At 42.6% G+C, this 26590-nt stretch overlaps 2 protein-coding genes across 2 annotated transcripts; both read right to left on the bottom strand.

Moving 5' to 3' along the window:
• Window positions 1–896: 896 nt before the first annotated feature.
• LOC116704750 (scavenger receptor cysteine-rich type 1 protein M130) lies at window positions 897–19901 on the bottom strand. Its single transcript, XM_032540353.1, has 9 exons — window positions 19706–19901; window positions 19314–19616; window positions 15171–15479; window positions 14778–15080; window positions 10015–10323; window positions 6844–7149; window positions 5858–6190; window positions 3773–3858; window positions 897–3038 (listed from the first exon to the last, which is right to left on the bottom strand). Exons 1-9 carry the CDS (start codon window positions 19899–19901, stop codon window positions 2928–2930), a joined length of 2256 nt encoding a protein of 751 aa, XP_032396244.1. The 3' UTR covers window positions 897–2927.
• Window positions 19902–19921: 20 nt separating this feature from the next.
• On the bottom strand, window positions 19922–25503 carry LOC116704749 (CD5 antigen-like). Its single transcript, XM_032540352.1, has 4 exons — window positions 25422–25503; window positions 21054–21086; window positions 20477–20767; window positions 19922–20016 (listed from the first exon to the last, which is right to left on the bottom strand). Exons 1-4 carry the CDS (start codon window positions 25462–25464, stop codon window positions 19922–19924), a joined length of 462 nt encoding a protein of 153 aa, XP_032396243.1. The 5' UTR covers window positions 25465–25503.
• Between the last annotated feature and the right edge of the window lie 1087 nt (window positions 25504–26590).

The raw sequence follows: 26590 nt of genomic DNA, 5'->3' as shown, positions 1-26590 counted from the left end.
TCCCGTCTGGCATTTAACACATGGAAAGAAAACCCCACAGGACGGGTATACGCCGTTATCATCCAGAGTGAACGGGTCAGTGGTCGATCTCCGATCTCCAACATAACGAGCAGGTTAGGTGTTCAGCATCAGTTACCACGGCGATACAACCCGGTAACAAGTGATGCACTAAACCCTGGGTTGAACCTGAAGTTACCTTGTTAACACCAGATCTTGATTGGGAGTCCAGGCCTCTGTTGACACAAGATGGCGCTCCTGTATAAAAACAATTAAGTGGTTAAACTGGAGAATAAGAAGGATAACAAGGCCGAGTACATGGGGGCAAGGCTGCGTTTATTTAGCTTCACAGTTCATCACATCACATGTCACCTGGAAGTACAGTGTGTTTAATCAACACAAATTGAGTATAATTGAAAACATTTATTAATTTTTTTTAAATCTAAATTGTCCCCTTTGCAAATATGGTGCATAGGCAACATGCATGGCAGAGCAATGAGGAGGACAAAAGAAGGCATGTAAACAGTATTTATCTATATTTAACTGCCACGTTTGTCTTTTTGAATGTGTTATTGATCTACTAAGAAAATTAAGAAGACTTAAAATGATGGCTGACAATATCTCAAGCAAATGATAAAATATTAACAACAACTCCATCATCAGCTTCGTTTCCTTCATCACCACTACTATTGGGGCGGCTGTGGCTCAGTGGTAGAGCGGTTGCCTACCAATGGGAGGTTGGTGGTTTGATCCCCGCCCCTGCAGTCATTGTCGAAGTGTCCTTGGGCAAGACGCTGAACCCCGAGTTGCCCCCGGTTGCGCGCATCGGGTGTGAATGTTTTGTGAATGTATATTGATGAGCAGGTGGCACCTTGTACGGCAGCCCGGCCACAGTGTATGAATGTGTGTGAATTGGTGAATGTTTCCTGTAGATGTAAAAGCGCTTTGAGCATTGATTAAGACTGGAAAAGATAATAAATACAGCACAATTTACATTTAATTCATCTTGTCTTCATCATGAAACAAAAAGAATATAGTTAAAGATATACACTTGTATAATGCGGCAATACGTGTTTATCATGAATAAGGCAAGCTAACGGCTAACGCACATCTTTTCTTGGTATGTGTGCGGTTAAGTGTCCCAAATTCCCCGTAATGTTACCCCATTTGTGCACGTCCTATCCCCTGACCAATCGGCCGTCCTAACTTTCACCACTCAAGGTCAAATGCCTAACCCCAACCAATCGGCGGGTCCTGGTGTGGCCAAAGTGGAATTTGGGACACTAAACTCACCACATTCTCACTCCCATCTCGTAAAAAATGGACGCTTGCTCTGGTGCCTTTGTTGTTATTTGACGTTAAAAGTCTCCTTTAGCGTCATATAACACGCTTGGTTGTTGCGTATTGGCGTACCCTTTGACGCTGTTCGGTTAATGGAAAGCTCGTGGGGGGGCTTACGGTTCAGGAACGGGACGGCTAAGGACACACGCGGGACACAAAGAGTTATTTTTTTGTCTCATGAGCCGCTGTCCAAACGTCCACATTTTACGAGTTTGGAGTGAGAACGGGTTGATAAACTACACACAAACCTCTTTTACTATCTCTGCAGATTATATGATGCAACAACAGTTCACTCAGCAGGTTTTACAGTAATATACAACAAATTATTCAAATCCTCCTTATCAATTCAAAGTTATTTCAGCAACACAGGTTCATATGTGCAGTATAAAAATATGTAAAAACACACACACACACCAGACAGAAGTTGTCTAAAATAACTACAAACTTTACCGATCTCTTTCCACCTAAAAACCTACCAGGAAAGGGAGAGAGTGTCTTATGAGCCACCGGGAGGCTTTTATTGTGAAACATCAGAGCAGGAATTTCATAAGAATTCATGTCTGCCTTTTTAACAAAAAACTCATGTATAATTTGATATAAATAAGCTTTGTTGACCATGAATTCCAAGAATAAGTGTGAAATCTATCATTAAACCAGCTCAGGTTTTTTTATACCATGAAAAAAGTGATAAAGAAATCAGAAAAAATGGCAAAAACATTGTAAAAGCACAAAAAAGAATTCATTTTCAATTTTGGCCTGGAAGGACAAGTTCATGGTTAACGGGAAGACAACACAAGGGTTAAAAACCCCTGGACCAAAACACAGACGTGGACTGGTTTTTAGGGTGACTGCAAGGAACTTTCAATTGCTTATGAAATTGTTTAAATGTAATGCTAATGCCTGTATGGGGGGGTGGTTGACAGCTGGAAGTCAAAGATGTGTTAGCGCTTGGGATTTTCCTTTAGACCCCGGCTAAAACCTCTTTGGGGGGGGGGCAATATTTCTCAATGCAGAAAACAATCCCAAATGTACAGTGGGATTCTATAATTGTTCTTCTGTTGTCCTCGGAGTCATTGACCCGTTTACAAAAGAATTACATATCACAGTTATGACCAAAGAACGTTGAAAAAAGTGACAAATGTTGGAAAAAGACTCAAAAACGCAAGAAAAATTCAACAAAAACATTTTTTTTTTTTTTTAATTTTAACGCTGAAAAAAGTGACCAAAACAAATCGGAAAAATCCCCAAAGGTGACAAAAACTTGTAAAAAAGAAGCGACAAAAACATTGGTAAATGTGAGAGAAAAAACTTGTTAAAACAAATACAAAAACACAATAAAATTGCCCCAAAAAATTGGAAAAACAATCTACACAAACGTTGAGAAAAGTGTAGAAAAAACCCATCAAAATTATGATATTTCGACCCAGAAAAACCGGTCGATGTGAAGACAACACGATGGTTAAAGGTTTGTTGATGTAGCTGTGTGTCTGTCTGGGTCTTCTCTAGGAAAGCTCCTCCTGATATCATCCCACGCCTGAACTGCTCTGGTCTGGCTGTGAGAGCCGAGTCCTCCATCTGGCTGGGAGATCCTACTCTGGGCCCTGCGCTCCTCCTGCCTCTTCACCCAGTAGGTCCTCAGCACCACCCAGGTGATCCAGCTCCATCTTGTCCTCTGGTCTTGACGTCTGCCCTCTGCTGGCCTAGAGAAACATGACAGGAAATGTCTTAGAAACCTTTTCTTCTCCAGAAGAGATGCGCTGCTCTTCCAACACAGGGTCAGTGACCAGTACCAAAGCAGCGTGGAGGCCAGTTCAGATGTTACTTCTTTTTATATCAGGATCTTATTCAGTCTCTCTGTCAAACCCTGGGCCGGTTAATTAGATGTTTTGAGTGCTGCTTGGGCCGGGACAAGAGGAATTAGTGGAAGAGATGACAGAAGTTATAGAAGAAGCACGTCACAGCAGAGAAAAGGAAAAGGAGAGAACATCTGCATATCTACCAGGGTGTCCACTATCACAACATCATGACTGGTGATATTTATTTCTTTATAGAAATAAATTTGTTTTTTATTCACTTACTGTGTAAAATAACTTCTACTTTGCCATTTTTCTTCTATTAGTTTTACAGTTCGCTTTCATTAGAGTGAAAAACAGCATTTTCTGCAGATTATTTTAAATTAAAAAGCCTTCCAGGAAAGAGAGATGGACCATTGGAAGGCTTTTAATTTGAAGTGTGTGTGTGTGTGTGTGTGTGTGTGTGTGTGTGTGTGTGTGTGTGTGTGTGTGTGTGTGTGTGTGTGTGTGTGTGTGTGTGTGTGTGTGTGTGTGTGTGTGTGTGTGTGTGTGTGTGTGTGTGTGTGTGTGTGTGTGTGTGTGGTGTGTGTGTGTGTGTGTGTGTGTGTGTGTGTGTGTTGTGTGTGGTGTGTGTGGTGTACCTTGACGTAGCCAAACAGGGCAGCAGCGGACACGAGCACCAGCAGCCCCAGGACCACCAGTCTGATGACCAGATGTGTTACAGAGGCTGAAACACATTAACAATCATTCTGGATGGACGCTCATAAACGCTGAATGTGTTTTCATACAGTCAAATAGTTTATATAAACCAGCTGATTCAGATTGTCAGGTTCTTCAATAAAACACAATCTAGTTTAATCATCAACTACATGCAAATTTAAAATGCAGTAAACCCTCCTGTTGTCACTGGGTCAAATCTGACCCCTTTAAAAAATGTCTTTATCTGAAATATGAGTTTCTTTTTAACCAAATTACCACAGCATATGGATTGGATTCCTTAATGTTCGTTGAAAATACAATTAATCACTTTCCTTCCTCTGATCTTAAGTATTAGTCAAAATGATTCATAATTTCTGCTTTTTTAACTCAAATACTATGTATTTAAAAAAGGGTTTTTGACCATGAATTCCAAATAGTAGTGTGAAACTAGAAAATTCCGCAGAAATGTTATCAATGTGCCTGCTACTTGGTGCACATGCGAATAGCAATACAACTTAATATAAAATAAGTGTCCCAACCCTTCAGAGATATAACTTTTTAAAACCTATTTAAGACGTTAGGACGTGTGTGTGTGTGTGTCTCTCTGTCTGTCTGTCTGTCTGTCTGTCTGTGTGTTTGTGTCTGAGAGAGAGGGAGACAGATGTCAACAGACAGACATACAGAGTATGGTTGCCTGGTTGCTAAGGACCAACAGGAAGCCTTTCATCTCTGTGATGTCATCTCTTTGATCTGTAATCAGTTAACAACTGCACCTGGCACCTGCTGCCAGCAGCTATTCAGATACTGAACAAGCTCTCAAACAAATGATCATATCATCAAAGGGATACTAGCTATCAATAAAATACGAATGAACGTATTGATATAAAGTTTATATGTACAAACTTAGAAATGTGGGCGTATCAGCGATGTAAAGAAGGTCTTCGCTCTGCGTTCTGCTCAGAAATGTGGACGATGTTTAACATGGCAGTGAATCGAGAAAGATTGGGAACTCTTGTCATTTGAAAAGTCGCAATGTAAAAAATATAATTAATATCGCATTCATGAGCACATTGGCTGAAACTAGACAAGGATACCTACGTTTTGATGTATAAATTGGCCATGACACGTTAGAATTGTTGGCGTGGGAGCAAGTTATAGAGAGAGAACCAAGATGATTTTTTTAATCAACAACATTCAACATTCCGCCACATACACACACATTGGAAAATCTGAGACGGTCTGAAAACGGGACGACACGTAAACTGTGATTTTGGACACACCGTGCTTGATATCTGAATGGCCATTCAGCCCAATAAACGCCAAAGTCTTGTCTTCTGTTTAAACTTTCAATTATGTTTCTATGTTAAAGCATGGCAATGCAGCACGGTCCCAAAGAGGTGCCGTTTTGAGCAATGTTAAGCAATTTCTCGAACATTTCCCATTCAAGTCTATGAGAAATTGTTCGCCGTTTTTTGCCGATTTCGGGAAAACCGCATGGCAAATCTCTTAGAAAAGTCATAGCACACCATTCCCGATCATCACACACGTTTCAATGTATTTTGTGTGCGCTTGTTGGCAACGCTCCAGGACTAGTAGCGGGACAAAAATCTGGCGGAAGACCAATAATAAGTATGAGCAATAATAGTCAGTGCGCCGATCGCTGCTATTGCAGCACATCGGCACACTGAACTAGTAAGGTGGTGTTATTGAAAACTAAACAAAGTCTGAAAAAGGGACAAAAATGACATTTTTTGTCCGTTTTTTAACCCGGAAGAACAACACAAGGGTTAAACAGACTTCAGCAGCCTTAAATCCACCTTCATATGGACGTTATACTTCGTCCCAGTTTGCAAGGCTTTTATCCATCCTTTCATTCATGAGATTATTCTGACCAGTAGCAGGAAACATTGTGTGTTTTCATACATGGAAACAGTTGGCACCTCATGACTGTTTATCTAATCTAGTCAAATAATATCTGATGCATGTATTCCATGCAGTCATTTGATCTAGATTGTCTATAACGTTACCTGCGAGAGTGAGATGGAGCGGCCGGCTCTCAGATGAGAAGTTATGGGAGAAAACATAGAGGTGGTAAACACAGCGGTACTCCCCCCGGTGGGTGGGGTCTGCAGCAGAGAACAGGAAGTGGGCCGAGTGATTGACAGCTGGCAGGGTGTAGTTCTTCTGCTCTGGGTCGGGGGTGTTGAAGATGAGCTGGAAGGAGCCTCCTGGGTACTGGGGCAGGATGGAGCAGCTGATGGTGAAGTCGGAGCCCATGAGCACTCGCAGTCCCTGCTGCGTGGCCTCAGAAACCCCGTCAATGTGGGTGGAGAAGGAGATGTTTGGCTGAGCCAGCAAATCTGGACGACAAATGAAGACCACATATCAAGAATCTAAAATTCTACCATCATCGTCTTTATTTGTTAAAGTGAGGAAAGTAAAACGTATTTCATCCAGGGGCGGACGTTAACATTTGAGGCTCAGCTCTAACCTGGGGGGCTGACACCGACAACTAAGGTCTATGTAAAAGAAACTTCAGATACAGTATTAAGGAACCACTATGCTTACATAAATTGATACGTGTGTGTTTGTGTGTGTGGGAGGGTCCTGGGGTATGCTCCATGTACCCCAGCTATATACACTATATTTTTAAAAGCCATTTGATAAAAGAATGCCTAAAACTCTGTATTTACTTTAAGAAAAAACATGAAAGTTGCCAATCCTTTCTTCTTAAACCAGAATAAAACAACTCCTGCCCTGAGAAAAGTGGCAAAACATGTCTGATAAAGTCTAGATAGACCAGGGATTTGGAGTAAACAGCATCTTCAAACTAAGGCAATATTTCCTTTATAACCGCTTTGACCTCAACCAGTATGAATGACCAGATGGTTGACAGCGACCATACGCTCCGTCTACACCATCCTGACCGCGCTGACCGGATAAGATGAAAGGATGTGTTCATTAGCAAAAGAAAGCAAAGGTAAAGAATGTGTCTGTTGCTGTTCAGGGTTACCTGAGCAGACCACCTCCAGGTTCCTGGAGCTTGTCTTGGAACTTGTTACAGATAAACACTCCCGTCCCATCCAATCAGACTGAACACAAGAACCACTGATCCCCCACACAGGTGTTTCTGAAGAGCTGTTGCTTATGTTTATGGAAACAGCAGAACCACAGTCCAGCCGTTTACACACTGCAGATGATAATTTCTGGTCCCATTCAGAATCCCAGTCCACCACTGGTCTCCACTGTCCCTGTTGTTTCATCTCTGGCGTACCAGCACAGCTACTGGCTCCTCCTGACAACCTGACATCATCAGGCTCTGAACAGAGACACCACAATAATTAAAAAGTTGATGAAGTCATTTAATAAGTTCCTTAGGTAACACTTTATCTGAAGTGTGTGCATAAGAATGACATGACACCATCATGAACATAATGTAGAGTTTGCATTATATGACTTTAAGCAAGACAACAATCTCTATGTTAATAACCTAGACATATAACCTGATATAAATATGTCATAGTAACAGTAAAGATATTAGAAGTAGGACTAATAATTCTAGCAGTAGAAGTGCATGGCCGTCAAGCAGGACCATGGCAGCAGCTTCAACCACGATCCAAGTGCCATCACAATCCAAGGAAATCTGCGAGGAGAGACAGCACAAGGGCTCCGGGCAAGAAGGAAGGAAAGAAGGTAGGTAGGTATTGTCCAACACTTGATTCTAAATGCATGCATGTAGAATGAAGTGTTTGACACTAATTCAAATTGTCATAACACAAACTTCTTAAACTGTTTTAACTTTGTATTAAAAAGTCATAATTTACCGAATGACAGTCAACATTCATAAAGATTTGTTCATGTTCATGACCGGTTTCATCTCAGTCTTTTGCACACTTTAAATAAAGTGGTACCGTTAATTCAAAGCTACAGCTCCTCTCCTCTACCTGAGCAGGTGAGTCCAGCAGCTTTACCAGAAGAGCAGGTGTTTCTATCTGAGCTGTCACAGTCCAGCAGAGCAGACTCATGGCCTCTACACTGGAACTCTTTGGTCCACACTGGAGCCTCCATGACTCCATAGAGCGCCCCCTGGAGGACTGAAGGAGCCCCACAGCCAAGCTCCCTGCAGACCACCTCTGCATCCTGCAGGTCAAAGTCTTCTTCACACACTGAGGACCAGGACTGGGTAGACTGGGTAGACTGGGTAGACTGGTTAGACTTTATCTCCAGTCTGCCTGAACACAGACTAGTCCCACTCACCAGCCTGACAGAGCCTGGAGAACAGAGAGAGAGAATGTAGTGTATAAATGTATTGAACAGCAAAATAACAGTAACACATTATGGCGCTACCAGTTGCGTGGTTTTGTTATCCTTGCTATAGGAAACCACCAAATCTCGGCTTTGGACACTTTTTTTAACTCATAGCGTTCTGGGTACTCCTGCAAAAATGAGCACAGAGGGGAGAATTATGAGGCGCTCAGCAACGCAAAAGCACAGAGCAAAACGCTTCACTTTTCTTGAAAAAAGGCTGATAAACTGTCTGTCTAATCGGGGCCTTAGGTCGCCCAACCAAAAAACATTGAAATGTCCAACGTATCAGTGCCCCTCATGAACCATACAGCTGTAGGTAACGCATACACTGCTGCTGTATCAAAGCGCTGTGGACTGCTTAGGGAAGACAGCGCTTTCATATTCGTACTGAACAGACAAATCTGATTCAGATAACGTAAAGGTCCCATGGCATGAAAATTTCACTTTATGAGTTTTAACATTGAGTTCCCCCAGCCTGCTTATGGTCCCTCAGTGTCTAGAAATGGTGACAGGTGTAAACCGAGCCCTGGGTATCCTGCTCTGCCATTGAGAAAATGAAAGCTCAGATGGGTTGATCTGGAACCTCCCCTTATGAGGTCATAAGTTGCAAGGTTACCTCTGTTTTATCTGCTTTGCCTGCCCAGAGAATTTGGCCCACCCATGACAGAGAGACATCATGGCTTTCAAATGAGCACAGTAGCAGTTGGTCAAGGACACACCCCGAGCCTCCACATTGCCCCCCCTCCCAAAACGCTACAAACTCAGAAATGGCACATACTAAGGAAAGCTCATTGTGGCTGTAATGGCTGGAATTCTGTACCAAGGCTGAATTTTGGGAAAGAGACTTCAGATACAGTATTAGGGGACCACTAAGGTCTACATAAAAGGGACTTCAGATACAGTATTAGGGACCACTAAGGTCTATATAAAAGAGACTTCAGATACTATTAGAGACCACTAAGGTCTTTATAAAAGAGACTTCAGATGCAGTATTAGGGGACACTAAGGTCTTTATAAAAGAGACTTCAGATGCAGTATTAGGGGACACCTAAGGTCTATGTAAAAGAGACTTCAGATTCAGTATTAGGGGACCACTAAGGTCTATATAAAAGAGACTTCAGATTCAGTATTAGGGGACTACCATGGCCTATTTAAAAGCATCCAAAAAGCAGCATAGCATAGGATCTTTAATTCTGAGTCAGGTACATACAGCCCTAGGTCTCCATTGGTGGCTGAATAAGATAACTTACTCGATGCTGCCTTTTCATTTCCCATAATCCTATGCATTGCTGCGTGCACCTGCAACCATGTGGCACTGTCAGATGGAGTGTAAAACTAAGCTCTTATTCTTGATGACTTCTCCTGGATCTACTTTAGCGTGGATGGTACCTCGTTTGGACGCTTTGAACAAAAGCATCTGTGAAATGTAAATGTAAGCAAAAAGACTGAGATTACAGTTATAGCTGAAGTATTGTTGGTGAGGTGTTACCTGAGCAGATGATCTCCAGGTTGGAATCGGAAATGGAATCTTCCGATAATATACAATCAGCAGACTTGGATTGAAGACAGGTTGAGCTAATGATCCATTTTCCTGTGTAAAAACCCATCCCTTTCCTCTCTGTTGAAACCGCAGAGCCACAGTCAAGATGTCTACACACTACATCTGCTGCCTTTAGGTTCCAGGCAGAATCTTTAACATCCACTTCACTCCACTCTCCATCTTTCTTCATCTCCAGTTCACCGGCACAGCGACTGGGTCCTGTCACCAACTGGAAATTAACGGGCTCTGAGCAGACAAGAGTAATTAGTAAAAATAGATCATGTCACATTTATTAAAATAGAAACTCAACTCAAAGCTACAGCTCCTCTCCTCTACCTGAGCAGGTGAGTCCAGCAGCTTTACCAGAAGAGCAGGTGTTTCTATCTGAGCTGTCACAGTCCAGCAGAGCAGACTCATGGCCTCTACACTGGAACTCTTTGGTCCACACTGGAGTCTCCATGTCTCCATAGAGCGCCCCCTGGAGGACTGAAGGAGCCCCACAGCCAAGCTCCCTGCAGACCACCTCTGCATCCTGCAGGTCAAAGTTTTCTTCACACACTGAGGACCAGGTCTGGGTAGACTGGGTAGGCTTTACCTCCAGTCTGCCTGAACACAGACTAGTCCCATTCACCAGCCTGACAGAGTCTGGAGAAGAGAAAGAGAGAGACAATTTAAAGTATGTATAATGTATGGCACAGCAAAATAACAGTAACACATTATAGCGCTACCAGTTGCGTGTTTTAGTTATTCTTGCTAGGCAACCAGCAAATCTCCGGCTTTGACCATTTTTTCTCTCTGAATTTATGTTTTTTTCAACTCAAAGCCTTCAGGGCACTCCTGCAAAAATGTGAACAGAGGAGAAAATTATGAGGCGCTCAGCAACGCAAAAGCACAGAGCAAAACACTTTACTTTTTTTGAAAGCCGCCCAAGGCTGATAAACTCTCTGTCTGATCGGGGCCTTAGGTCGCCCAACCAAAAAACATAAAATGTCCAACGTATCAGGCCGCTCATGAACCATACAGCTGTAGGTACACACACTGCTGCTGTATCAAAGCGCTGTGGACTGCTTAGGGAAGACAGCGCTTTCATATTCTTACTGAACAGACAAATCTGATACAGATAACTTAAAGGTCCCATGACATGAAAATTTCACATTAGGAGTTTTTTTTAACATTGTGTTCCCCCAGCCTGTCTATGGTCCCCCAGTGTCTAGAAATGGCAATAGTTGTAAATCGAGCCCTGGGTATCCTGCTCTGCCTTTGAGAAAATGAAAGCTCAGATGGGCTGATCTGTAACCTCCCCTTATGAGGTCATTAGGGGCAAGGTTACCTCCGTTTTTGGTCAAGGTCACAACCCGAGCCTCCACATTGCCCCCCCCAAAACGCTACAGACTAAGAAATGGCACATACTAAGGAAAGCTCATTGTGGGACTGGCTCTAGTGGCTGGAATTCTGCACCAAGGCTGCATTTGGGGGAAGAGACTTCAGATACAGTATTAGGGGACCATTAAGGTCTATATAAAAGAGACTTCAGATACAGTATTAGGGGACCATTAAGGTCTACATAAAAGATTTCAGATACAGTATTAGAGGACCACCAAGATCTATATAAAAGAGACTTCAACACACAGTATTAGGGGACCACTAAGGTCTATATAAAAGATTTCAGATACAGTATTAGGGGACCACTAAGGCCTATATAGAAGATTTTTAAATTCAGTATTAGGGGACCACTAAGGTCTATATAAAAGACACTTAAGATGCAGTATTAGGGGACTACTTTGGCCTATTCTTAAGAATCCAAAAAGCGGCATAGCATAGGATCTTTAATTCTGAGTCGGGCACATACAGCTGTAGGTCTCCATTGCTGGCTGAATAAGATAACTTACTTGATGCTGCCTTTTCATTTCCCATAAACCTATGCATTGCTGCGTGCACCTGCAACCATGTGGCACTGTCAGATGGAGTGTAAAACTAAGCTCTTATTCTTGATGACTTCTCCTGGATCTACTTTAGCGTGGATGGTACCTCGTTTGGACGCTTTGAACAAAAGCATCTGTGAAATGTAAATACAAGCGAAAAAAAATGAGATTACAGTTATAGCTGAAGTATTGTTGGTGTGGTGTTACCTGAGCAGATGATTTCCAGGATGGAACTGGAAAGGGAATCCTCCGAAAACATACACTCTCTAACAGCAGACTTGGATTGAAGACAAGTTGAGCTAATGACCCATTTTACTGGGTACAACTCCATCTCTTTCCTTTCTGTGGAAACCGCAGAGCCACAGTCAAGATGTCTACACACTACATCTGCTGCCTTTAGGTTCCAGGTAAAATCGTTATCAATTACGTTACTCCACTCTCCATCTTTCGTCATCTCCAGTTCACCGGCACAACGACTGGATCCTCTCACCAACTTCAAATTATCGGGCTCTGAGCAGACAAGAGTAAATAGTAAAAATAGATCATGTCACATTTATTAAAATAAAACTCAACTCAAAGCTACAGCTCCTCTCCTCTACCTGAGCAGGTGAGTCCAGCAGCTTTACCAGAAGAGCAGGTGTTTCTATCTGAGCTGTCACAGTCCAGCAGAGCAGACTCATGGCCTCTACACTGGAACTCTTTGGTCCACACTGGAGCCTCCATGTCTCCATAGAGCGCCCCCTGGGGGACTGAAGGAGCCCCACAGCCAAGCTCCCTGCAGACCACCTCTGCATCCTGCAGGTCAAAGTCTTCTTCACACACTGAGGACCAGGTCTGGGTAGACTGGGTAGACTGGGTAGACGTTACCTCCAGTCTGCCTGAACAAAGACTAGACCCATTCACCAGCCTGACAGAGTCTGGAGAACAGAGAGAGAGAGAGACAATTGAAAGTGTATAAATGTATGGCACAGCAAAATTACACTGGACACTTTTTCTCTCTGAATTTATGTTTTTTTCAACTCAAAGCCTTCAGGGCATTCCTGCAACAATGTGAACAGAGGAGAAAATGATAAGGTGCTCAGCAACGCAAAAGCACAGAGCAAAACACTTTACTTCTTTTGAAAGCCGCCCAAGTCTGATAAAGTCTCTGTCTGATCGGGGTCTTAGGTCGCCCAACCAAAAAACATGAAATGTCCAACGTATCAGGCTGCTCATGAACCATACAGCTGTAGGTAAACACACTGCTGCTGTATCAAAGCGCTGTGGACTGCTTAGGGAAGACAGCGCTTTCATATTCATACTGAACAGACAAATCTGATTCAGATAACTTAAAGGTCCCATGGCATGAAAATTTCACTTTGAGATTTTTTTTACTTTAATACGCGTTCCCCCATCCTGCCTATGGCCCGCCAGGATCAAGAAATGGTGATAGGTGTAACCCCAACCCTGGGTACCCTGCTCTGCCTTTGAGAAAATGAAAGCTCAGAAGGGCCAATCTGGAACCTCCCCTTATGAGGTCAATTCTATTTTAATTATATTGCGCTAAATCACAACAACAGTTAATTCATTGCGCTTTTAAGGAAGAGCAGGTCTAGACTGGAATCTGTGATGTTATTTACAGAAACCCAACAGTTCCCACTAAGAGCAAGCACTAGGACACAGAGGCTAGGAAAAACTTCCTTTTAAGAGGCAGAAACCTTGAGCAGAAGCATGGCTCAGGGTGGGGGGGGGGGGGGGCATCTGCCTCGACCGGTTGGGGGGGGAGAAAGAGACAGAGACGAGACATAGAAGACATGAAGAATTGTAGCAGAGGGTGTCGAGCAGGAACATGGAGGCAGCAGGTGACTCCAACCACAGATCCAGAACCAGAACCACCTGCAGGAAGCAATAGGAGGAGAGGGGCAAGAGAGCACAAGACTACGGGGGCAATAGAGGAAAAGACTCCGGTTAAGGAAAGAAGTTGTGTTAGCAACATGAATTAATGGGATGAGGTTGCATACAGATAGAGAGAAGGAGGAAGAAAGAGGTGCTCAGTGCATCATGGGAAGTCCCTCAGCAGTCTAGGCCTATAGCAGCGTAACTAAGGGATGGTTCAGGACTCTCCTGAGCCAGCCTTGACTATAAGCTTTATCAAAGAGGAAAATCTTAAGCCTACTCTTAAATGTGGAGACGGTGTCTGCCTCCTGAACCCAAACTGGAACCTGGTTCCACAGGAGAGGAGCCTGATAGCTGAACACTCTCGTCCCCTGGACCCAGACTGGAACCTGGTTCCACAGGAGAGGAGCCTGAAAGTTCAGCTATCAGGCTCCCATTCTACTTTTAGAGACTCTAGGAACCACAAGTAACCCTGCATTCTGGGAGCGTAGTGCTCTCGCAGGGTAGTAAGGTACTATGAGCTCTTTAAGACAAGATGGTGCCTGACCATGAAGAGCTTTGTAGGTGAGAAGAAGGATTTTAAATTATATTCTGGATTTTACAGTAAGCCAATGCAGAGAAGCTAAAACAGGAGAGATGTGATCTCTTTTCCTGGTTCCTGTCAGAACACGTGCTGCAGCATTCTGGATCAGCTGAAGGGTCTTTATGGACTTTTTTGAGCAGCCTGATAACAAAGAATTGCAGTTATCCAGCCTAGAAGTAACAAATGCATGGACTAGTTTTTCTGCATCATTTTTGCAATATTATGTAGGTGAATAAAGGCGATCCTTTATATTTGCTTTATGTGAGAATTAAAGGACATGTACTGATCAAAGATGACTCCAAGATTCCTTACAGTGGTGCTGGAGGCCAGGGTGGTGCTGGAGGCCAGGGTGGTGCTGGAGGCCAGGGTGGTGCTGGAGGCCAGGGTGGTGCCATCCAGAGTAATTATCCCTTCATCATAAGGTCATAAGGGGCAAGGTTACCACCCCTTTCTCTGCTTTGGCTGAATAAGATAACTTACTCAATGCTGCCTTTTCATTTCCCATAATCCTATGCATTGCTGTGTGCACCTGCAACCATGTGGCACTGTCAGATGGAGTGTAAAACTAAGCTCTTATTCTTGATGACTTCTCCTGGATCTACTTTAGCGTGGATGGTACCTCGTTTGGACGCTTTGAACAAAAGCATCTGTGAAATGTAAATGTAAGCGAGAAGACTGAGATTACAGTTATAGCTGAAGTATTGTTGGTGTGGTGTTACCTGAGCAGATGATCTCCAGGATGGAGTTGGAACGGTAATACTCCGATAATATACACTCTCTAACAGCAGACTTGGATTGAAGACAGGTTGAGCTAATTCTCCACATTCTTGTGTGCCACTCCATCTCTTTCCTCCCTGTTGAAACCGCAGAGCCACAGTCAAGATGTCTACACACTACATCTGCTGCCTTTAGGTTCCAGGCCGAATCGTTATCAATCACGTTACGCCTCTCTCCATCTTTCGTCATCTCCAGTTCACCGGCACAGCGACTGGATCCTCTCACCAACTGGAAATTATCGGGCTCTGAGTAGACAAGAGTAATTAGTAAAAATAGATCATGTCACATTTATTAAAATATAAACTCAACTCAAAGCTACAGCTCCTCTCCTCTACCTGAGCAGGTGAGTCCAGCAGCTTTACCAGAAGAGCAGGTGTTTCTATCTGAGCTGTCACAGTCCAGCAGAGCAGACTCATGGCCTCTACACTGGAACTCTTTGGTCCACACTGGAGCCTCCATGTCTCCATAGAGCGCCCCCTGGAGGACTGAAGGAGCCCCACAGCCAAGCTCCCTGCAGACCACCTCTGCATCCTGCAGGTCAAAGTCTTCTTCACACACTGAGGACCAGGACTGGGTAGACTGGGTAGACTTTACCTCCAGTCTGCCTGAACACAGACTAGTCCCATTCACCAGCCTGACAGAGCCTGGAAAAGAGAAAGAGAGAGACAATTGAAAGTGTATAAAAGTATGGCACAGCAAAATAACAGTAACACATTACAGCGCTACCAGTTGCATATTTCAGTTATTCTTGCTAGGCAACCACCAAATCTCCGGCTTTGGCCACTTTTTCTCTCTGAATTGATGTTTTTTCAACTCAAAGCCTTCAGGGCATTCCTGCAACAATGTGAACAGAGGAGAAAATGATAAGGTGCTCAGCAACGCAAAAGCACAGAGCAAAACACTTTACTTCTTTTGAAAGCCGCCCAAGTCTGATAAAGTCTTTGTCTGATCGGGGTCTTAGTTCGCCCAACCAAAAAACATAAATTGTCCAACATATCAGGCCGCTCATGAACCATACAGCTGTAGGTAACACATACAGTGGTGTGAAAAAGTGTTTGCCCCCTTTCTCAATTCCTATTCCTTTGCATGTTTGTCACACTTAAGTGTTTCGGAACATCAAACCAATTTAAACAATAGTCAAGGACAACACAAGTAAACACAAAATGCAATTTCTAAATAAGGTGTTTATTATTAAAGGTGAAAAAAAATCCAAACCATCATGGCCCTGTGTGAAAAAGTGATTGCCCCCTTGTTAAAACATACTATAACTGTGGTTGTCCCACCTGAGTTCAATTTCTTAGCCACACCCAGGCCTGATTATTGCCACACACCTGTTCACAATCAAGGCATCACTTAAATAGGAGCTGCTTGACACAGTAAGGTCCACCAGAAGATCCTTAAAAGCTACACATCATGCCGAGACCCAAAGAAATTCAGGAACAATTGAGAAAGAAAGTAATTGAGATCTATCAGTCTGGAAAGGGTTATAAAGCCATTTCCAAAGCTTTGGGAATCCAGCGAACCACAGTGAGAGCCATTATCCACAAATGGCGAAGACATGGAACAGTGGTGAACCTTCCCAGGAGTGGCCGGCCGCCCAAAATTACCCCAAGAGCGCAACGACGACTCATCCAAGAGGTCACAAAAGACCCCACAACAACGTCCAAAGAACTGCAGGCCTCACTTGCCTCAGTTAAGGTCAGCGTTCATGCCTCCCACTCAGGAAAAGACTGGGCAAAAAGGGCCTGCATGGCAGAGTTCCAAGGAGAAAACCCACTGCTGAGCAAAAAAGAACATCAAAGCTTGTCTCAATTTCTCCACAACACATCTTGATGACCCCCAAGACTTTTGGGACAACATTCTGTGGACCGATGAGACAAAAGTGGAACTCTTTGGAAGGTGTGTTTTCAAGTTTTATTGGCGTAGAAGGAACACTGCATTTCATAAAAAGAACATTATACAACAGTAAAATATGGTGGTGGTAGTGTGATGGTGTGGGGCTGTTTTGCTGCTTCAGGACCTGGAAGACTTGCCGTGATAAAAGGAACTATGGAATTCTGCTGTCTACCAAGAGATCCGGAAGGAGAATGTCCGACCATCTGTTCGGTACTCAAGCTGAAACGAACTGGGTTCTGCAGCAGGACAATGATCCTAAAGACACCAGCAAGTCCACCACCGAATGACTGAAGAAAAACAAAATGAAGACTTTGGAGTGGCCTAGCCAAAGTCCTGACCTGAACCTATTGAGATGTTGTGGTATGACCTTAAAAAGGCCGTTCATGCTCGAAAACCCTCTAAGTAACTGAATTAGGACAATTCTGCAAAGATGAGTGGGCCAAAATTCCTCCAGGACGTTGTAAAAGCCTCATTGCACGTTATCGCAAAAAGCTTGGTGCAGTTGTTGCTGCTAAGGGTGGCCCAACCAGTTATTAGGTTTAGGGGGCAATCACTTTTCACACAGGGGCCATGATGGTTTGGATTTTTTTTCACCTTTAATAGTAAACACCTTCATTTACAAATTGCATTTTGTGTTTACTTGTGTTGTCCTTGACTATTGTTTGAATTGGTTTGATGTTCCGAAACACTTAAGTGTGACAAACATGCAAAGGAACAGGAAATGAGGAAGGGGGCAAACACTTTTTCACACCACTGTACACTGCTGCTGTATCAAAGCGCTGTGGACTGCTTAGGGAAGACAACGCTTAACTGTAAGCTTTATCAAAGAGGAAAGTCTTAAGCCTACTCTTATATGTGGAGACGGTGTCTGCCTCCTGATCCCAGACTAGAACCTGGTTCCACAGGAGAGGAGCCTGACAGCTGAACTTTCTGGCTCCCATTCTACTTTTAGAGACTCTAGGAACCACAAGTAACCCTGCATTCTGGGAGCGCAGTGCTCTGGTGGGGTAGTAAGGTACTATGAGCTCTTTAAGATAAGATGGTGCCTGACCATGAAGAGCTTTGTAGGTGAGAAGAAGGATTTCAAATTCTATTCTGGATTTACAAGGAAGCCAATGCAGAGAAGCTAAAACAGGAGAGATGAGGTCTCTTTTCCTGGTTCCTGTCAGAACACGTGCCGCAGCATTCTGGATCAGCTGAAGAGTCTTTATGGACTTTTTTGAGCAGCCTTATAGTAAAGAATTGCAGTTATCCAGCCTAGAATTAACAAATGCATGGACTAGTTTTTCTGCATCATTTCTGCAATATTATGTAGGTGAATAAAGGCGGTCCTTTAAATTTGCTTTATGTGAGAATTAAAGGACAGGTCCTGATCAAAGATGACTCCAAGATTCCTCACAGCGGCGCTGGAGGCCAGGGTGGTGCTGGAGGCCAGGGTGGTGCTGGAGGCCAGGGTGGTGCTGGAGGTCAGGGTGATGCCATCCAGAGTAATTATCTCTTCATCATAAGGGGCAAGGTTACCTCCCCTTTCTCTGCTTTGCCCACCCAGAGAAATTGCCCCCCCCCCATGAAGAGAGACATCATGGCTTGCAAACGAGCAAAGTGGTAGTTGGTCAAGGCCACACCCCCATCCTCCACGTTGCCCCCCTTCTTACCTCCTCAAAAGCTGCAGACTCAGAAATGGCACATCCTAAGGAAAGCTCATTGTGGGACTGGTTCTAGTGGCTGGAATACTGCACCAAGGCTGAATTTTGGGAAAGCGACTTCAGATACAGTATTAGGGACCACTAAGGTCTATATAAAGAGACTTCAGATACAGTATTAGGGACCACTAAGGTCTATATAAAGAGACTTCAGATACAGTATTAGGGACCACTAAGGTCATATAAAAGAGACTTCAGATACAGTATTAGGGGACCACTAAGGTCTATATAAAGAGACTTCAGATAAAGTATAGGGACCACTAAGGTCTATATAAAAGAGACTTCAGATACAGTATTAGGGGACCACTAAGGTCTATATAAAAGAGACTTCAGATACGTATTAGGGACCACTAAGGTCTATATAAAAGAGACTTCAGATACTGTATTAGGGGACCACTAAGGTCATATAAAAGAGACTTCAGATACTGTATTAGGGGACCACTAAGGTCTATATAAAAGAGTCTTCAGATACAGTATTAGGGGACCACTAAGGTCAATATAAAAGACTTCTGATTCAGTACTTGGGGACTACCATGGCCTATTTAAAAGCATCCGAAAAGCAACATAGCATAGGATCTTTAATTCTGAGTCGGTACATACAGCTGTAGGTCTCCATTGCTGGCTGAATAAGATAACTTACTCAATGCTGCCTATTTATTTCCCATAATCCTATGCATTGCTGTGTGCACCTGCAACCATGTGGCACTGTCAGATGGAGTGTAAAACTAAGCTCTTATTCTTGATGACTTCTCCTGGATCTACTTTAGCGTGGATGGTACCTCATTTGGACGCTTTGAACAAAAGCATCTGTGAAATGTAAATGTAAGTTAAAAGACTGAGATTACAGTTATAGCTGAAGTATTGTTGGTGAGGTGTTACCTGAGCAGATGATCTTAAGGAAGGAACTGGAAGGGTAAGAATTTGTTAATATACACTCTCTAACAGCAGACTTGGATTGAAGACAGGTTGAGCTAATCCTCCACATTCCTGTGTACGACTCCATCTCTTTCCTTTCTGTGGAAACCGCAGAGCCACAGTCAAGATGTCTACACACTACATCTGCTGCATTTAGGTTCAAGGTAAAATCGTTATCAATCACGTTACGCCACTCTCCATCTTTCTTCATCTCCAGTTCACCGGCACAGCGACTGGATTCTTTCGCCAACTGGAAATTAACGGGCTCTGAGCAGACAAGAGTAATTAGTAAAAATAGATCATGTCACATTATTAAAATAGAAACTCAACTCAAAGCTACAGCTCCTCTCCTCTACCTGAGCAGGTGAGTCCAGCAGCTTTAGCCAGAAGAGCAGGTGTTTCTATCTGAGCTGTCACAGTCCAGCAGAGCAGACTCATGGCCTCTACACTGGAACTCTTTGGTCCACACTGGAGTCTCCATGTCTCCATAGAGCGCCCCCTGGAGGACTGAAGGAGCCCCACAGCCAATCTCCCTGCAGACCACCTCTGCATCCTGCAGGTCAAAGTCTTCTTCACACACTGAGGACCAGGTCTGGGTAGACTGGGTAGACTTTACTCTCCAGTCTGCCTGAACACAGACTAGTCCCATTCACCAGCCTGACAGAGTCTGGAGAACAGAGAGAGAGAATCAGACAGAGGTCCCCTTCAAGTCCCCTTCATCAGGTAAACTGAACCACAAACTACTGTATTGTTGACGGAGCTCTGCATCATCTACCTACAACTTCCACCTGGCATCACAGAGATCTGTAACGGTATTTTATTACTAAATGTGAAAAATTATTACATAATGCGAGTGTTATTACATAATGAAATATAAATGCATGACATTTTGAAAAGTTATTTTAAGAGTTGTTACATTACATAACTCTTTACAAGCCAGTTCAGAGACAGTCCCTTTCTAGGAGCTGATGTGAGAGGAACATCTTGGAAGGTTTGAAGCCATGAGCCTCAACAACAAACCTACTCATGAGCTTGCTTTGGAATTGTGTGTTAAAGATGTAAGGCTTTGGGTTGTAGACTGAAAGCGTATATATAAGCACTATTACATATTTGTGTGTGGTTGTTACCTGAGCAGATGATCTCCAAACTGGTAGCCTCAACCTGGTACCTCTTTGTTAAACATTTCTTTAATCTAGGTCCAGACTCGAGACAGGAAGGTGTGATTCTGCTAGAAGGTTTTGAACGTCTTTTTGATGAAGCTCGAACCACAGAGCCACAGTCCAGATGTCTGCAAACTACGTCTGCTAACTTCAGGTCCCAGTCACCGTCATCCACTTCTCTCCACTTTCCCTGTCTCTTCACCTCCAGCACACCAGAACAGCGGCTGGATCCTCCCATCAACCGCATATCATCAATATCTGAACACAGGTGAGGGAGTAATTAGGACAGAGAAATATTTGGTACATCTATTGCATGAGACAGGTGAGTAGGAGAGAGACGAGTAGGTCAAAGGTTTAAAAGAAACTCCCGCACACTCTAACTTGCAAAGATAACAATTAGAACTGGTGACATTTCAGTACTAAACCTAGATCTAAAACCTTTATAAATTTATAAAGTCAGACAGTGTGTGAGAGTTTCTTTGCTACAAGAGAGTGATTAGTAAAATAATCTCCTGTGTATTTATTTCTAGTTTCTCCATTTTACCTTCTTCCTCTGTCTGGAAACCTGGGAGGAATCCTAAAAGAAACAAAAAATAAATGAAAAATGTGTCCTGCTCTGGACGGGTCAGGCAGAGACATTTACACTTTCTACAGTTATTATTCAAACAAGCCATCGAAACACAAACTGACGGTTTAAAACCTCCTCTCGTTATATTTACTACAGCCACGAGAGTTTTACGGCTAACAAGAAACGTAATTGTCGGTGGCTGTGAGCTAGTATCAGGGGACCACTAAGGTCTATATAAAGAGACTTCAGATACAGTATTAGGGACCACTAAGGTCTATATAAAAGAGACTTCAGATACAGTATTAGGGACCACTAAGGTCTATATAAAGAGGCTTCAGATACAGTATTAGGGACCACAAAGGTCTATATAAAAGAGACTTCAGATACAGTATTAGGGGACCACTAAGGTCTATATAAAGAGACTTCAGATACAGTATTAGGGACCACTAAGTCTATATAACAGAGACTTCAGATACAGTATTAGGGACCACTAAGGTCTATATAAAAGAGACTTCAGATACAGTATAGGGGACCACTAAGGTCTATATAAAAGAGACTTCAGATACAGTATTAGGGGACCACTAAGGTCTATATAAACAGAGACTTCAGATACAGTATTAGGGACCACTAAGGTCTATATAAAGAGACTTCAGATACAGTATTAGGGGACCACTAAGGTCTATATAAAAGAGACTTCAGATACAGTATTAGGGGACCACTAAGGTCTATATAAAAGAGACTTCAGATACAGTATTAGGGGACCACTAAGGCCTTTATGAAAGCATCCAAAGAGCACCATGTCACGTTAAAGTCCCTAGCTCTAGGTGATATCATTACGGTGTAATTCTAAAGACGATTTAATATATTTCAGACTGCATCATGCCAGTTTTATTATTTTGTTCATTAAAAAATCTGAAATTTTTACATTTAAAAAAAGCTATATCGGCAAATATGACACTTCCGATCCGGGTTACTTCTCGCCCCCAGACCATGTTTACCAATTTTGGTGGAATTCTGCACCAGTACACGACCCATGTCCAATTAGTGTGTCGCCTGCCTCTCTATCCTCTTCTGATCTTTTGATCTTATACGAGTCTTTCAGCTCTCCTAGGATGTGCAGTTTCCTCTCTTATCTTTAATCTCCTCATCAGGTTTTGGGTGGTTTCTATGTTTGCTAACAGGAAGCGGCCAGTTCAAGTGACATTTCGTAATGTTTCATCAATAACTGCTAATCTTCATCAGATAATTTCAAGTAATGCAGTACCAGTTACTTACTAGAACTGGACTGTGGACAGGTGTTGTACCTTTAAAGTGATTGATGTCTGCGGGAGAGCCCTGTGCCCTCGATTATAACCAATCCAGTCCTTTTTACCACTTGCTAAAATTTGATTTCAGCTCCTACCATGTCACTGAAATTTTAGTCATGCCTCAAAATGACTTGATTTCGTACAATAGGCTTTTATCTGACAGATTATAGCCCACACAGAACTTATTTCTTGCAGAAATACCTTTTTTAAAGATGCAATACAACCTATAAACATTTGTAAAAAGGGATCACAGCTCCTACTTTGTTCTTGAAAGGCTGTTTCTGCCTCAAAATATCTATAAGTATTGAGGGTTATATCTGAAGGACCATTGCCCACTCAGACCTTTACCTGTTTAAATACCTTTTATAAAGAGCCAATTCAACCAGAAACAGTTTTTCTTGCAAGTTGTGGAAGTGTACAAATGTGCCCCACTGTTGGCAATCAGAAAGTGTTTTGTATTGTTTGTCAATTATATTTACAGTATTACATCACCCTAGATTTAGTCTGTCTTTCCATTGGTTGCCTGTTTCTTATACGATGCATTTTAAAATCCTACTCTTTACTTTCAAGGCTTTGAAGGTCCAGAGTACATTAATCATCTGGTTGGCTCAGTGGGCACAGATAGACTAGGAGGTGTATGCCTTGACGCAGCGGTCTGGGTTCAAATCCTTCCTGTGACGATGTCCTGCATGTCTTCCCCCTTTCTCACCTAGCTGTCCTATCAAAATAAAGGTGTAAACACACACAACTCATTATCTCACACACACACCATACACCCCCCCCCCCCCCCCCCATCCAGCCCCGTATCCGTCTGACCGCCTCGTTTCTTTCTTTTAGTGTTTCTCTCACCCACACAAATCCATGGTCAAGGCCGGGCTGAACTGAGTTGTTTTTCAACAACGCATACAGTCTGTCTCATACTTCCCATACACACACACACCACACATCCACAGACACCATACACCAATTATTCCTTCATGTATGTAGTCTTGTGCATTATGTTGTTTTGTCATGTATTATCTAGCTATCTGCATGAATCCTTTTCGGAGTGCGTGTGGCGGCGCTTTCACTAGCTGCGGCCCGGAGGCTCTCCAAACCCTCTAAACTGTATTTCGTTGCATTGTACTTGTACACGTGTAATGACAATAAAGTTTAATCTAATCTAATCTAATCTAATCTAAACCCCCCCAAAAGAAAGAAGAAACTATTCTACTGGAATAGTAATTTTTGAACCAATTTCAAGTTGGTGCCTTCGATGCCCAACCCTAGATGATTGGTTTGATTTGTAGGCACCTTTCCCTCATGTACTTCTATATTGAACTACAGGGCCCAGGATCGAACCACCAACCTTCTGACTGTTGGGCGTAGGAAGCAGCCCATTTCAATAAGTCCTGCATTTTTGCCCTCCTTAAATCCGATTTTAGCAAATCTAGGTAGGTATGTTCGGGTCTTTCTCCTTTGATTTAAAGCAGGATGACTCAAGAAGAACTTGAGTCATGGTCAATATCCTGCTACGCCGCGCCTTTTAAGAAGTTACTTTATAGGAGAAATGTGTATCTCAGCCCCGCAAGACCGTATACAAAATTTGGTCTTAATAGAATTACAATTAGATAAAGTTCTATTCATTACAACGTCTTTCACATTATGCAAAATAGCAAAATACCATTGTGGCGGATGTTAAAGGTTGAAGAGGCTTTTTTGTAGAACAGATTAAGATATACGGTGGCCGAGACAGTTCAACACAAATACAAAAGCTACAACGCAAAAGCTACAACGCAAAAGCTACAACGCAAACGCAAAAGCTACAACGCAAAAGCTACAACGCAAAAGCTATAACGCAAACGCAAAAGCTACAACGCAAAAGCTAAAACGCAAACGCAAAAGCTATAACGCAAACGCAAAAAATACAACGCAACAGCAAAAGCTACAACGCAAAAGCTACAACGCAAAAGCTACAACACAAACGCAAAAGCTACAACGCAAAAGCTACAACACAAACGCAAAAGCTACAATGCAAAAGCTACGACACAAACGCAAACCTACAATGCAAACGCAAAACCTACAACGCAAAATCTGCAACGCAGACGCAAAAGCTACAATGCAAAAGCTACAACGCAAACGCAAAAGCTACAACGCAAAATTTGCAACGCAGACGCAAAAGCTACAATGCAAAAGCTACAACGCAAACGCAAAAGCCACAACGCAAACACAAAAGCTACAACGCAAAATCTACAACGCAAAATCTGTAACGCAAACGCAAAAGCTACAACGCAAACGCAAAAGCTACAACGCAAACGCAAAAGCTACAATGCAAAAGCTACAACGCAAACGCAAAAGCTACAACGCAAACGCAAAAGCTACAACGCAAAAGCTACAACGCAAAAGCTACAACGCAAAAGCTACAACGCAAAAGCTACAACACAAACGCAAAACCTACAATGCAAACGCAAAAGCTACAACGCAAAATCTGCAACGCAGACGCAAAAGCTACAATGCAAAAGCTACAACGCAAACGCAAAAGCTACAACGCAAAATCTACAACGCAAAATCTGTAACGCAAACGCAAAAGCCACAACAAAATCTAAACCACATTCTGCGCTGTATTATCACTGAAATATTAATAAACACATTGATAAAATTTTGTCCTCGGAAGGTTGATTTCCCATCCCGGCCTCCAATCACACTTTATTAACCAAAAAAACATTTTGGTCACTTTCTTTCAACACTTATGTTTTTTCCAAAGCTTTTTGATATTTATTATGTTGACATCTTCACTTTGTTTCAAAGGCCTGTTTTTTGTGACAGAAAAACAAAACAATTAACTTCAAATGGGTCAATTTGAAGCAAGAACAACATGACGGTTAAAGTACTTTTTGGCCTTTAACTTTTTATTGCACTCACGATAACAAGCGGCGCGTTCCTCAACTCAAACATCCAGAAACAATTGACAGTTAACTAATCAAAGTAAATAGAAAAAGCACATGAAACAACAACAATCCAGACAGCTGTACTGTAGTTAAACAGGTTGAAGTCCTACCTGAGCTCCAGAGCAACGTAAACAGCACCAGTACACGACCCATGTCCAGTTGGTGTGTCCCCTGCCTCTCTGTCGTCTTCAGGTCTCTTGATCTTATACGAGTCTTTCAGCTCTCAGATGTGCAGTTTCCTCTCTTATCTTTAATCTCCTCATCAGGTTTCGTGTGGTTTCTCCGTTCGCTAACAGGAAGCTGCCATTTCAAGTGCCATTTCGCAATATTTCATCAATAACTGCTAATCTTCATCAGATAATTCCAGGTAATGCAGTACCAGTTACTTACTAGAACTGGACTGTGGACAGGTGTTGTACCTCAAAGTGATTGATGTCTGCGGGAGAGCCCTGTGCCCTCGATTATAACCAATCCAGTCCTTTTTACCATCGCTAAAACGGGATTTCAGCGTCTACCATGTCACTGAAATGTTATTCATTCCTCAAAATGACATGATTTCATTTATGAGGCTTTTATCTGACAGATCATAGCCCACACACAAGTTTTAAAGATGCAATACAACCCATAAACCTTTGCAACAAGTGATCGCACCTTGTTTTTGAAAGGCTTTAACCCGGTTCTGAAACGCTATAGACAAATATATAGAAATAATCTGTGCAGTAAATCACAATGCTCTAGCTTTTCCAATGTTTTACACACATATATGACAATATTAATGGTTCTGAATTATGTTAAATTGCATATTACATTGTAAAAAAGGTCACATTTTCTTGAGGGATGACCCATGTACACCATCACCAAATACGTGCATCTAAGTCTTCCACCAACCTGGGGAAAAAACAGTTTCTTGTGTTTTCCTCTTAACTTCTTCTTAGTCATGAACTCTGCTCCCGGGCTTGTGTTTTAGGAGCCCAACATCCCCCCCGACCCCCCCCTAAGCAGAAATTAGGAATTATTGAGACTAAAATTAAAGGAATGGATGTTGATGGATAATCAGAGACTGGAATATGTCAACTTTTACTCAATACTATTTCAAAAACACTTTGCTTTAAAATTGAATACGACACCCCAAAATTACCCATCAAAATCACCTCAAAGAGCGTTGTGTGGAATCAATCATGTTATTTTGGGGAATTATAAAGAACATTGATATAGGAAAACGGGTCAAATTGACCCTGAGGGCAACATGAAGGTTAAATTGTGAAATAAATGCCCCGGT

The sequence above is a fragment of the Etheostoma spectabile genome, chromosome 16 (assembly GCF_008692095.1).
Source record: "Etheostoma spectabile isolate EspeVRDwgs_2016 chromosome 16, UIUC_Espe_1.0, whole genome shotgun sequence".
Classification (NCBI taxonomy): Eukaryota; Metazoa; Chordata; class Actinopteri; order Perciformes; family Percidae; genus Etheostoma; species Etheostoma spectabile.
The sequence above is the reverse complement of the archived record's forward strand: the minus strand, read 5'-3'. Positions and strand labels throughout refer to the sequence as shown.

What these genes read in the sequence shown, in the direction of transcription:
- LOC116704750 (XM_032540353.1), bottom strand. Translation starts at nt 19,901, where the DNA reads ATGCAGAGGTGGTCTGCAGGGAGATTGGCTGTGGGGCTCCTTCAGTCC. An exon ending in TGCTGGACTCACCTGCTCAG is followed by an intron (nt 7,150 to 10,014) that starts GTAGAGGAGAGG and finishes GTCTCTGTTCAG; the next exon opens with AGCCTGATGATGTCAGGTTG. An exon ending in GCTCCATCTCACTCTCGCAG is followed by an intron (nt 3,859 to 5,857) that starts GTAACGTTATAG and finishes AATGTGTTTCAG; the next exon opens with CCTCTGTAACACATCTGGTC.
- LOC116704749 (XM_032540352.1), bottom strand. Translation starts at nt 25,464, where the DNA reads ATGGGTCGTGTACTGGTGCTGTTTACGTTGCTCTGGAGCTCAG. An exon ending in TTTCCAGACAGAGGAAGAAG is followed by an intron (nt 20,768 to 21,053) that starts GTAAAATGGAGA and finishes ACCTGTGTTCAG; the next exon opens with ATATTGATGATATGCGGTTG. An exon ending in TTTGGAGATCATCTGCTCAG is followed by an intron (nt 20,017 to 20,476) that starts GTAACAACCACA and finishes TCTGTTCTCCAG; the next exon opens with ACTCTGTCAGGCTGGTGAAT.